The sequence below is a fragment of the Daucus carota genome, chromosome 4 (genome assembly GCF_001625215.2).
Source record: "Daucus carota subsp. sativus chromosome 4, DH1 v3.0, whole genome shotgun sequence".
Classification (NCBI taxonomy): Eukaryota; Viridiplantae; Streptophyta; class Magnoliopsida; order Apiales; family Apiaceae; genus Daucus; species Daucus carota.
Genome location: NC_030384.2, coordinates 43,588,562 through 43,601,801, shown reverse-complemented (window position 1 = coordinate 43,601,801; position 13,240 = coordinate 43,588,562). Strand labels below are relative to the sequence as shown.

General features: G+C 36.2%; 2 protein-coding genes across 3 annotated transcripts; both read right to left on the bottom strand.

Annotated features, from left to right (window-relative positions):
- Window positions 1-1,073: 1,073 nt before the first annotated feature.
- LOC108218687 (myb-related protein 2) lies at window positions 1,074-3,377 on the bottom strand. 2 transcript variants are annotated; one of them, XM_017391750.2, is made up of 7 exons: window positions 3,198-3,377; window positions 2,902-3,118; window positions 2,742-2,818; window positions 2,404-2,461; window positions 2,233-2,311; window positions 2,084-2,153; window positions 1,074-1,910 (listed from the first exon to the last, which is right to left on the bottom strand). In XM_017391750.2, exons 2-7 carry the CDS (start codon window positions 3,110-3,112, stop codon window positions 1,287-1,289), a joined length of 1,119 nt encoding a protein of 372 aa, XP_017247239.1. In that variant the 5' UTR covers window positions 3,113-3,118; window positions 3,198-3,377; the 3' UTR covers window positions 1,074-1,286. The 2 variants fall into 2 exon arrangements, with proteins under 2 accessions (XP_017247239.1, XP_063947509.1); XM_064091439.1 differs by having other exon boundaries at window positions 2,902-3,088; window positions 3,198-3,329.
- A 4,413-nt stretch (window positions 3,378-7,790) lies between these two features.
- Window positions 7,791-9,236, bottom strand: LOC108218688 (expansin-A15). The gene is made up of 3 exons (XM_017391752.2): window positions 9,026-9,236; window positions 8,608-8,920; window positions 7,791-8,529 (listed from the first exon to the last, which is right to left on the bottom strand). The coding sequence occupies exons 1-3, from the start codon at window positions 9,147-9,149 to the stop codon at window positions 8,223-8,225; spliced, it is 744 nt and encodes a 247-aa protein (XP_017247241.1). The 5' UTR covers window positions 9,150-9,236; the 3' UTR covers window positions 7,791-8,222.
- Between the last annotated feature and the right edge of the window lie 4,004 nt (window positions 9,237-13,240).

Here is a 13,240-nt window from a genome sequence, read left to right as displayed (position 1 = left end):
ATATCGATTATACTCAGTTTGCTAATAACTCGAACTCGACTCGATCGTTAACGAATTCGAGATCAAATTAAGTAAAAAAGATTAACAAGATAATCGTATTTTGCTCGATTCGATAAAAAAAAAAATAGATCAAAATCGGTAAAACTCAACCTGCGGTTCATTTACAACCCTTTGCAATCCTAATACTCCTAATGCTAGATTGTGCATAGTCGATCCTCTTTCATTTTTTGATTATTAGATAATGTAATTTTTTGAAGCCACTATTTCATATTATATTATATTTTGTAGTGATTTTTAGATCTAAAAGCAGTACAATATTTTTATTCTAAAAATTGAAATATTGTTTATTCTAAAAATCGAAATGTCAGAATTATCTTATGTTTTTGAGCACTTTCCACGATTTTGATATTTTCGCATTACCGGGCTGGGCCTTTTCTCCTAATTCTACACCATGGCTTTCCGGGACAGCGGGAGTGACCGATCTGCCCCCCTCCCTCCTTTCTGCTGGCTGGTTGCTCGTTTGATTTTTTGGAGCTCATTCCAGGATCTGTTGTATGCATCTATGCTTCAGTTGCCATGCACAGCAGGTCTGGTAGCTACTACTAGCTAGTGGGTACTTCATAATTCCTGAGAAGGTAATCTAATAATCTATCCTGTTATTATTCGACTGCTTTTGAGCATGGATTTGAACTCGTAATGTTTCAGTAATTTATTAAGTTAGTCATGTCAGAAGTGATTTGTTTCGTTGCTGCTGACAATCTCACGAGTTTTAGTAAGACATTACATGCGAGTGTAGTAGACCTAATGACTTATCTAGGTACCTAAAGCATCTTATCAGTAGTATTTTTAAGCTGGAGTTCTCATCTCTGTATGGACTGATTACAATTTACACTAGGGCTGATTATTCGGTAAAAACCGAACCGAATTACACATATATGTTACTATAGCCTCACAAAGTTCCGTGCAAAGTTTTGAAGATTTAGCAGCCAAGACATGATGGAAGCTTGTACTTGATATCTGTGTTATGAATTCTATTTGTACAACGTTTTTAATCTTTAATTCCATTAGAACAATTGAAGCAAAAAAACGTAACATTACAAGTAGACCAGTTACAGATATATGCGTTAAACCGTGCTTCTGGAGACCTTTGTTTGGTGTCCCCTATTCTTTTTTTTTCCTCAACCAGAGAGAAGTAAATTTCAATGAGATTTGTTACTTCTTCTCCACACCTGGAACATCTGAATATGTAATTATTTGTTTACAGACAAGTGCGCTCATATGAAGAGTCAGGACCAGCTGAGTCCATTCAAGTCGAATTGTTTACAATTTGAAGTAGCATCACTGTGATCATGAATATTTAAGTCCAACCTCGGGGAAGAGTGGGATATTTGATAACCTTGCCTTCTCTCATTCTCTTGTTTAACCGAGTCCGTTCTTGGATACAGAAGATCAGCATTTGCATCCCTGTTGTTCAATTTTTCTTCCACATGTCTGCAGTTTCCTCCCTGAATACCAACTCTTGTTGACAAGTCACTGGCACGAAGCTCTATTTCATATGCCCTATCTGCGCTTTGAACAATAGGTGACATGAAGTTTCTATTCTTTTCAAGGTCTCTGCTCCATCTATCTTGATTCTCTTGGTGCTGTTGGAATATTTCAGAGGAGGCCATGCAGCTTTGTGGTAAACAGTCTTTTGGCTGGCTTGCTTGTTTATGTTGTGGATAGGGAAATGCAGAGTTAAGGCACTTGGTGGTGGATACATTAGTGGCTAATTCAGATAATTGGACTTTTGCAGCTTCCAGTCCTACCGTGCCTAAGTTTTGTCTTCCTAGAGTATCTTGCGCTTTCTCTACCACTGTTTGTAAGTATTTTCCCTGAGCTTCTATTCGAAGTTGGAGGTGCCGCTGTACCTGTCATTTAGAACAGTACTGATTTACATGGTTGCTCATAATTCTCTACAAGCTTCGGTTGTTAGATTGTATATGTCCCATTATTCGTTCTGTCATGTCAAATATGTAATGTGGACATATATCCTGGCGTTTGAAGTAAACCGCACATGTAACCATTATCTATAATACCGCACCTGAAGCTGCTCATGTAGTCGTCTCTGCACTTCGATCTGCATCTGTATTGCGTCATCTATATGTAAATTGCTGCATAAAAAAAATTTGTAGTTAGAGTAATTAATATATGAATTACCCAGGGAACATGAGTGGTCTCTTGCTTGCGTACTTATTTGTTTGAGGTCCAATGTCCAAATTACTTCCGCAAGTTCCGGCCGAGCATGACATCGTGTCTCCAGCCATTGCAACTGTTTTCCACAGGTGACAATCAATATGTTTCCTTTGCAGTAACTGTTTATATGTTAAAATCCGCATGTTTAATGAAAGATGAGAAGCTCACTGATATTGCTTGCCCTGTTATTTGCTTGTCCATGCAAATTTTTGCTAAGCCTGTATTTCTGGCAGCCAAAACGCGAGAGTTAATCTTCCTTCTTACATATATGCATATATAATGTTTTTTAGAAAATGTACTAAATAAGAACATATGAGAAATCAGAGCTTTCTAGCCTTTCTAGAATGCGCTAATTGGATTTTAACTGTGCAGGTGCCAGGATGTAAGAATGCTTATGTCTTGATTATGTGCTATGGTTTACCACTGTGCTTTTAATGCTTAACTCACACTTATAGGAGAGAACTTAAGTAAAGGCCCTGAACTTCAGATATGGCTGGAATATATACCTGAAGATGACTCTTTAAATGGTATAATGTAAGTCCCTGAATCCCCATCAGTCTTAAAACTGATTTTGGTGTAGCCTCTGCAGTAAAAGAACAGAAAATTTTATCAGTTAAGCGAAAGTTTTTTTTAGATCTCAAACATTACAATTGTCTAGGCACCCACTGTCTGCTCCACCAAGCTGATTGACTGCCTCTATGAATCTCTCGTGAAGGTCTGGAGTCCACTTCAGTCTAGGCTTTGCATCTGTTGAGAGGACAAGACTTGAATCTCCTGCAGCATTCCCACCTTGCAGGAACGGATGTCTTTCAGGAGTAGTCGACATTCTTGAGGTAGGTTGCTTATTATTTCCCTGATAATATTGATGATGATGCATTTTTGCCTTCAAAAGGGTTTCTTTCAATTAGCTTTGTGACAAGAGGGCAATATTATGATCTTATGTAATAGCTTTGTGAATTTACCTGTCCGTACTTGTCTTCTGATAAGTATGCTTACACTTAAATCTGAAACTTGAATCTGCTATATGATGCTATACAGCAACCTCATTCTTGGTGTGCAAGAAACTAACAAAAAGAGAAAAGTTTGCAAGACTGTACACTGCAGCCCTTGTGTATGTCCTCTTTTGTATGACCAGTTCTCACAGTTAAGGTTGAGCTCAACATGTCCTTATAAAGCAAATGGAAGGACTTGAGAGTTAAGGGAAGGGGAGTAGAGGCATAGAATCTTTGATGGCCCAGTCCACTAATCCAGTCCTTGCAGATACTCAGAAAGGTATATAGTCCTTTCAGTCCAGAGTCCAGACTCCTGAGCATCTGTGGGACCTACTTCAAAACTTCATCTTTTTCTACGCACTCGTAGAAGGCTCAATCAGTCTAAATTACATAATGTTCTGCCACGCTTAACACCCTGCAATATATATCAATCAATCCAGCAGAACATCGTGTGCATTTATACTAGTTGGGAATTTAATATGCATTTACAAGTAGAATATATTGATCTCAGTGGAAGAATTTACTCTCTCTGCAGTAGTAAAAGTATAAAACTATCAAGCAAATTATTCCTACCCCATTAAAAATTCATATCACACCTATCTATTAGTATTATTATTAGTAGTAGTAGTAGTACTAGTACTACTACTACTGTTAAAGGTTTACCCTTCAGTTCTTTTTATGTTGCCAACATGACTAGTTTTTAGTTTTTATGGTCCCAACATGTGCATGCTGGGGACCTCTTATGTAACATACAGTTTCCTCCTGACCGTTAGATAAATATTCAGCGACCAGGATTATAACATTATTTTAACACGTCAGAACTTTTTAACCGCTGGACGGATAAAATGGTTATTTGTCCGTTCATCAGATTTTTTTAGTTAGCCGATCGAAATGAATATTTTATCCATCCAACAGGAAAAAAATGTTGGACGTGTTAAAAAAAATTATAATCCTGACTGTTGGATATTCATCCAACGGTTGGGAAACTGTATTTTATATAAGAGGTCCAGCATACACATGCTTGGGACCAGGACCCTATTAGAAGATTACAACTGATTAACTTGAGAAGAGGATTCTCATGGCTGGAGCATCTGAAACTCAGAATTGGATACAAACTAGAGAAAGTTAGAAAAGTTATAAAAGATGCTCTTCTTTAAGATTGTATGAAAAGCCAAGAATGGAATAAGGAATACATGCAATTTTGTCTACTTCCATATTTTTGGTACTTGTTAATCTTAGACGGAATTGTAAAATAAAGGTACCAGGGAGTAGGGACACAATTTTTTCAGATATCTATTCTTCAACCAGTATAAGAAAAATTGCCCTTGGTTGGACTTCATAAAAAAAAAGAGCATATTTGCATTTGATGTAACGCGTAATTAGCCTGGGGCTTGAAGAAGATCAATTGCCTTTTCCTCTGACTCGAGCAGTTGAGTTCGTGGTGGGGTTTATAAATTCACTTGCATGAATCTTAGAATCCTTGATGTATACTTGAAACTGTCATTGCTGTTCTCACTTTCTCTTCACAGCACATTAAAGCTTGATAGTACTCAAGTGTGTATGTTTGAAAATATACAGATAGATGTTATTATGAACATACAAGTTCGCAGAAAATTAATTTCTTAATTTTGCATGTAGTAGTTATTACATTTATAGTTAGAATAAATCTTTGTCACTAAGCTATACCTGAATCCTCAACACTCAGCTATTTAAACTACAAGCACTTTGAGAAATCACAATATAAGCCATGGTCATCCATTTTCTATAATCTTTCATATCTGTTTGCTGATGTGTAAACTTACCATCATGAATTTTATCAAGAACACTTTACCTGCCTTCAATAATATCTTCACCTAACTGTTTTCAGCTCCAAACCATAGCTCTCTGATAGGACAATCTTTTGGTATGATAAGAGAATATTTACCATTTTGAGGATCTGTGGAGCCTTTTGGTAAAGTGTAATTTATAAAGAATCCTTAATATATTGCTTGCATGCGGATAAAAATGAATTGTGCCAGGGGAAGAATTATATGCCTTGCAATTCATGATGTAAAATAGCTGTTAAGCCTGTTATTAACTTATTATACATTTATCTTCCTCATTCTCTAAATATATATTAAGCTAATGTCAAATATTGGATGCCAATTGATGCAGAAGCAATCTATGATAGAAAGTTTATAAAAGAAGAAATAGCAACAATCTCTATGCAACAACATAAAGTTTCTCTTAATATTTTTATGTACCTCTTACTTATGATTTAAGATCTGGGTATGTTATTTTTCCGGAAGTGGTAAATGTAAAATTACTTCTATTTTCTAGATGTGGTCGTGTGGATAAAAGGCTTTTGCTGTAATCGACTCTCTTGAGTTTTTTTTTAATATGGTATGAAAGAAGTATATTTAGCTGCTACCAGTTACCAATTGCTTTGTGTTAGTGTTCACGTCTCCTTCGTGTATATAATATTTTCCACTCTGAGAGCTGAAAACATGGCTCGACTTATAAATCACCTGTTGGGGGGCTCTTGTATAGATTTTTGTTTTCCTTGCAGGAACAGATTAAAGTTACAAAAAGTAACAATGATTTGCATTTTACTTGGACATTCACAATGGCCTGCCAATCACTAAAGAAAATATATGCCTGTGCCAGATGCTTATTAGTCACTGGTTTGTGATCTATTGACCACCTTTGACAAGGATTGGCAGGAACATATAAAAAAGATGACAATGGAATGATATTCTCTTTGGGAGAAAAAGTTTCTGAGGGATTCCAAGGTATGGGATTTGAGAATCTTAACTCAAAGTAAAGCTTCTGGGGCTGGATTGTATTCTGAAGCCAGGAATATATTTTTGTTTTATATTCTTTCTGCTCAACACCACGAAAAATGGGTTCCCACTTCCTACCAATTCTTAATTTCTATCTAATTTCGGGTAGGTAGATTAGGATTGATGCCTTTGGACAATAATAATCTATAATTGTGTTCTTACAAGTAGTTCTTCTTTCTCACAACATTTACTACTTTTAAGCTTTAGCTTAGAAGAGAATGACAGAGAACTGGAATCAGAGAATATAAAACTGAAATTGCCATTTAAGAAATGGAACAAGCTAGTTTCTAGCATGACTATGTGCAAACAGAACTTCATGCTTACTACCTAACGTCCTAACCTTTGAAGGATTTGGCCCATATGCGGTTTATGCAAGTCAATTGTTCTTGCAGATGCTTGAATGGGGCTGAAAGTTTCTAAGCAAGTTCAACTATTCCCAGAGGCATAATAAAATCTTCGGTACCTCTGGACAGTCAATATCTGTGACTCATTCAGTGTTCATATCCCCTCTTAAATGTACTCCGAAGCATCTCTAAATAATAGTGGACGGATTTATCTATGCTATTACCCCCCTATAATCGTAGTAAAAACAGCCAAGTATTTCATGAAGAAATAAATAAAATACAGGACAGGTATATACCATTCTTGTTTCTGATAATACCAAATATGCTTAATTATTTAGTATATTGGTCATGCAATTATCTATTTCAGGCAAACCATGGTCCTTTTTATTTTGACTGTAAAAACACTGAAATTCATGGTTCTTTACATCTAGAATTGGCGCCTTGGGCCTGTATCATATCCAAGGGCATACTATTGTCTATTCAAAGGAAAAGTGTATTTGTAGTGTCTGATCAAACACGCAAAGCTTCATTACTACTGGGAAGAACGAATATCACACTACAATAGGTTAATCACTCTTGCTTACGTTTAACTGATGTATTGCACTACAATGGAATTACCGAAAAGAATCAGATTTTGATGGCCAACTAATTCAATGATAAAGTTAGTTTTAAGTGAGGGCTGATGTGCAGTGTTTAGAAATAATTATCATAAACCATTTCTCTGATTTTTGAGTTATAATGTTTAATCTCACTATATAAGTTTTATGTAGACTGTATTGAATATTTTCTGGTCTTATGGTTAATACTATAGTTTAACCACTTCATTCTACACTGGCTTTATAATATTCTCATGCTTGTGACAGTAATCTTATTCTCGTCAACTGGTGAACAAATGGAGGATGCTCTTGCCCAACCAGGAGGTGTGTCCTATATTATACAATATGCTATGTAGGGCATCACACTACAGTGTTCTTTAACAGCAATTCTCTTAACACACACACACACACAATGTGCTTATGCCAAGCCAGCTTGGCTGTGCTAGAAACGTGAAGAGAGGAAGCACGCCTTGGCATATTTCTAATCTTTGTTATAGTGGGGGCATGCTGGAAAAGCGTAATGTTGGGGATCCCCATGTAGGAGAAGATGTTGCAGATTAAATAATGGTCTTCACTTTCCCGCAAATGATGCCTATGCGCGCCTTGGACACCGGTAATTATTCTGTTTGTCATATTAAAGACTACTGTTATGTTCATGTGAGAGACTTTATTACCAGCACCAGGTTCTGCAGAAGTTCCGGTGTGTATAGCCAGGTGAAATTCTATTCTATTCTCTGAATAAAGTAAAGACGGTGGTATTTGCAAGTTGAAACTCGAAGCTTTAGGCTATAGCATTGGTGATTAAAGAAACAACTTTCGCAAGTTTCATTCCTCACTTCAACTTGGAAATATTACAGAGAGAACAATCAAGATTAAGTTTATAATACCTCTTCCTCAGCCTCAATAACTTGGAAGTCTACTACTTAAGAAAAGTACAAGACATCACACCAGACCTTTGATGGTGTGTGTATATGAACCTCTTATATAGGGCTCAACAAACAACACTCGTAGGAAAAAAAAACGGACTAAATCATTTGAGCAGGGTCAAAAACCACCCTCTCAAACATATGATCATCGGTGATGATACATTAGATTAGCCCCATTGGCTCCGCTTGTAGCAGCAGGCTCATTATATTGCAAATGTAAGACTTATAATCAGTTAAAAGGAAGTGGTAAGTAGTCAAGACTAGGGGTTCGATGCTTCAGTTAGTTCTGCAGTGAAATGTTGTACAATTAGAATTGTTTGCCGGTGAAGGTCTGACCAAAACCCCAATTAGAAGGAGCCACATTGTTAGAGATAACAGAGCGTCCATCGCTTGTTTTGACATTGAAAGAGAGGGCCTGACCATTAAGGTACGAGTTGCTCTGCCAATTTTGGCCCCAGTTGCGCGACAATTGTTGCCAGTTGTTACTCCTCGAGCCTTTGACAGACACGGAAACAACATCACCAGCACCGCCAACATTAGTTATCAGCACCAGGTTGAAGTATGAGTGCCCGTTAATAGTGAATCGTATTCCACCACTCTTTCTGCAGGCAACCCTGTGAATAAATTTCAATTAGTCTCAATTCGGAATCTAATTGTCTGTGGAAATATATGCAATATAATGTGGTTAATACCTTCTGTATTGAACAGGGACAATTCCGGCTTTATACTGAGCAATGCGCTGAAAGATGGGCTGGGAGAGATCAAAATGCTGCAATGGAGGATTACACCACCCTCCATTATTGTTAGGAAGCGCACTGTTTGGAGGACAGAAATTAGTCGCAGTGACAACAATGGATCCTGAGAGGCACCACTTGCCGGCATTTACGCATTTGATTTCAAAACAAGCTCCACAGGTCATGCCATTGTTGAACAGGGCAGTGCTCAGAGCAGCTGTGTTTGTCCCATAACCTTGACTATACAGATTTCCATACCCACAAGCTCCTCCTGAACATCACAAGCCCACCAGAACGTTAAAATCAATGAATTTTTCGACTTAAATGTCGAAATCAGCAAAACAACTTAACACTACAGCAAATGTTTAGTACTTACCCATTGTACCGGAAGCATCACCACCTCCATAGAAGGTAGCATGAGCACTAGTCCACTGTGCATAAGTACATTTCACTGTGGCTAGAGATAATATTATGAAGAAATTAAGTGCAAAATGTTCCATTTTGCTGCAATGAATTAAAAAAAGCTACAACTTTGAAGAATGAGAGACTTGGTTTAAGAGGGAAATAGTAGTCTGAAGAACAAGGCTGAGAAATGGAAGCATATTTATAGATGAAAGTGAAGTAGCAAGAGATAATAAAATAGTGTAGTAAAAGATGTAAGTGATGATAAATTAATGCAACCGAGGCAACTGGGGAGTAGTTATTAGTTAGTGCCAAACTTTTTAACATCTTCTTCTGCAAATTTTTAGGAAACCGTTACTTCACATGCTGTATCTGTACATCAATTCACCGTAATTGCCCACTTGTTCATATAATTGGAAAGGAAAGAATTATGCAAACGACGGTTAATGAATAATTTGTTCAATTAGCTGGAGCTTCACAGCTGAAATCGCTGCTCATAGCCAATAAGATCGGTTTATCCAAAACGTTAATTGTCGAAATATGTTCCACTCGGAAGAAGGATTCTAAGCGGACAGATTTTTTATGTGTAGGAATAATAATACAACAGTAACTGCGAGTAGCACAGATGAAATGTACGTTCATGTGCGATTATGCCAGAATCTGACTTGCTAGTTGCTGTACGACTTGAAGCCTTGAAATATGTGCATTTTGTCAACTTGAGTTAGAAGGAGTACTGTTAGTACGGGTAGCTTGTAATTTGTAAATTAATTATGAAAGGACGGATTAATAAGCAAGTAAACCACCGTTTTGTCGTACTCTTTATTTATTAAGCAGTCAGAGAGTCAACATCAAAACACTGCTACTAGCTAACATGTCCTTATTAATATCGCTTCTTAAGCGTCTTGCTAACATGTTTAGATTTGTGTTGATTGCAGATTAGTCGCCCTCGAAATGCTCGATTTTAAAAAAATAATACCAGAAAATTCATGTACGTAAAGTCACATGATTTAAGGATTGTTTAACAATCATTCGACTAGAGTCTTATTGACTTAGTTGCTAATCTCAAGTGTTTGAGAGTGAAATTGGTGAACCACGCGGCATGTGGGGATGGTGGATGGAATTAATGAATCGCATGTGAGGCAGCGGGCAGATTAATGCAAATACCAAATCTCACTTGCTAATTACTCCCTTTTAACTCTTTTCAGACAACTTCGATGACGACGAGATGAGGATGATGACGCATTTTTATAGGCTCTCATATCTTAATAACGTAAAGATCAGTGAATGGTTCAATTTTTGGATCCCGCCCGAGGAGGATTTGGGATAATCGTCTCAAATTTGGATTTTTGGATAACTGTTGTTGGGTTTGCTTTTACAATTCATACGCAACACTGAAATTTTAAAGTTACAAAATTTTTACGAATAGACTATACCTATTTCATTTATTCCAATTTGATTTTCAATTTTTTTATTTATTAAATTGAGTAACACCTTATGCGGACATCATATCCGAAATTAATTAATATTTGATAGAATAAAATTATATTATCAAACTAGAAAATATATAGGCACTTGCTCAAATGAGAACTTTCTTAAAATGAGAACCGTGAGAACTTTTCTAATTTATTAATATCTCATTCATTTGAATACAAAAAATGTATATTATTAAGGTCTCCACCTAGCTAGCCGAAAAAAAAAATAAAAAAAATATAAAAAAATCACTGATGACGTGGCAGTGGACTTTTTTTTTGATTTTTTTTTTTTACTAGTTAGGGAGAGACTAGTTTTATATACACTTTTTATATTGGGTACCCACTAGTTTGATGTTTAGATTAGTCAAAATATGATAAATTAAGTAAGTTCTCACGGTTCTCATTTTAAGAAGTTCTCACTGGAATAACCCTAAAAAAAAGAAAAAGAAAAGAAAATGACGACTCAGGTCTAATTTATATGAACAATGTTTAACTCTCGACTTATTTTTAATTTCAAATTGAAATAATTTTAAACTAGTTTAATTAAAGACATTCAAATATGATCAAGCAAAACCCCTTTACAAAATCCCCCCACCCCATGTGGCGGACCTTCCATGTTACATAATTCTTAATACGAAAACAAGGTTGCAAACAAAAAGTGAAATTCTTGTATTTGAGTTTTATCTTGTTATCTGTTAATACTGTTTTGGCCGGTCCTTTTTTCCTTCTCCTTTATACAATCTTAGCTGTGTCTGAAGCATACTCTGCAACACAATTCTTGTAAAGATTGCGAATAAACTTCCTTTATAAACCTTTACAGCTTAACATAACTAAACTAAAATTCGTAATCATGTTCAGAATAGAATACAATACGATTGGATAATTGTAAATTAATATCATGCATGCGTGTGTCGATTTCATTCGAACATTGCAAGAAAATCTGCAAACAAGTGCAGGGTGGTAAAGTTGATGTTTAGAAGGCAGTACCTAAAGTTGGTGAGCTATCTTGTGAATATTCCACTACTAATAATCACTCCAAAAAAGTTGTTTTTACCGCCGGACACATTGTGCCTCCTTTTTTATGTGCGGCAGACACGTCTCTTTTGGATATGTGATCATTCTGTGTTCTAAAAAATCAGATTAATTTTTTTAATCAATTTATCTATTATATTCTGATTTGATCATTTATTCGTAAAGTCTATGATAAATCTGTTATAAATCTGAATCGGTAACTTCACTAATTAGTTCTGATTGTCAATTTATACAGACATGAATGTAGCATGTAGAAACTAAGACAAGCATTCCAATCCAATCAAATTTCATGTTATCTTCTTACATGAATCTTTTATTGAAATACAAACTATAAAGTGAAATCCAATTGAAACAAGGCATCAAGTTGTTGTGTTTCTAAGTTTGCAACTTGTGAAAAGTGTGTAAAAATAAAGGCAGGGCTATGAAATTAGAAGATGCAGCGCACCTAGCACAAGAAAAACGATAAAGACATTATGCAGACAGAGGCGTTAGTTGTGTTATGTGCAGCAGTAGAATAAATCTAAAAGAGACGATACAAAGACACACAAGTGAGAAGAGGCTGCACATGGACACTTGCAAATCCTTTTTCCCCTCGGCATAGAAAGGCGGCCTACAACAACATAGACCTATTAACGTCCCATTCCGCCCACATTTCACTATTTTCACAAATTATCATTGCTTTTTATCGTTTTCAACACATAGAAATTTAACCTGCCCGGCCTTTCTTTCGTCAAAGATAAGTTGGTGTAGGACGATTATTTGTTCCGATGATATCCTCCCTCTCATTTTCGATTACCGTTTAAAATCTCTGTTCTAAAAGTCACTGATTAATCTTGTTCTGTAGCTTGCCGAACTGATTAAATATCTAATTATTTATTATTTCATTAAGGGTTTGTCTAGTATGTGCCCACTAAGCACTTAATTCTATGAATTTGGATGGTTTTTATTGGCGTGGTTGTTGTAAATGCAGGGGGTCCACCATTATTAGATAGTGTAAACCAATCAAAAGTTTTAAATCGATTTTAGCACTTAGTGTGTGCCCATGGGCACACCATAGAAAAACCGTTCCATTAATTATCTGATTAATCTCCAATCAATCCAACTAATCCCTGATTAATCTGTGTTCCGTGATTTCACCGATTAAATCCGATTCTCATTTTTTACAACACTGTGTAGAATGCAAAAAATAGTAACACAAAAAAGAAAAACCGAGTACCATGCTTTAGTTTTTATATCAGTCAAATAAAATTAAGACAGTAATAGCACTCCCTGACTGTGCAGGCACCTTACCAGTAAAAACACTGATTTGAATATTTGGAGCAGTGAGCCGCAGCCTGCATATAGATTGTGTAGGTTGGTGGACCGATGGACCTAATTCATAATTTCACAGACAGTATTACTGGTCCTCATTATACACCATTTGAGCTGGTCGTGGCTCACTAATATCTCTCAACTGGTATTCTCTAGAGATGCGAGAGGCGCCCCTGGAATCAACCATTACCAATTGCCGCATCCCGCACACAATATAAAACATATTAAACCCATATCACTTTCATGACTGAATGTTCCGTATATCATTAATGTACTCTTTACCTCATGTAATGCTAACATGCATCTCAGTTCACAAGTATTCAAATTCTAGTAACTCACAACCATAAGCAATATGATTCCAAAGTATCCCCTTG

Coding starts and splice junctions, on each gene's coding strand:
- LOC108218687 (XM_017391750.2), bottom strand. CDS start 3,112: ATGCATCATCATCAATATTATCAGGGAAATAATAAGCAACCTACCTCA. Junction 2,819..2,901: donor TCAGCTTGGTGGAGCAGACA/GTGGGTGCCTAG, acceptor CTTTTACTGCAG/AGGCTACACCAAAATCAGTT. Junction 2,312..2,403: donor TAACAGGGCAAGCAATATCA/GTGAGCTTCTCA, acceptor TGTGGAAAACAG/TTGCAATGGCTGGAGACACG.
- LOC108218688 (XM_017391752.2), bottom strand. CDS start 9,149: ATGGAACATTTTGCACTTAATTTCTTCATAATATTATCTCTAGCCACA. Junction 8,921..9,025: donor TGATGCTTCCGGTACAATGG/GTAAGTACTAAA, acceptor TGTGATGTTCAG/GAGGAGCTTGTGGGTATGGA. Junction 8,530..8,607: donor GTCCCTGTTCAATACAGAAG/GTATTAACCACA, acceptor ATTTATTCACAG/GGTTGCCTGCAGAAAGAGTG.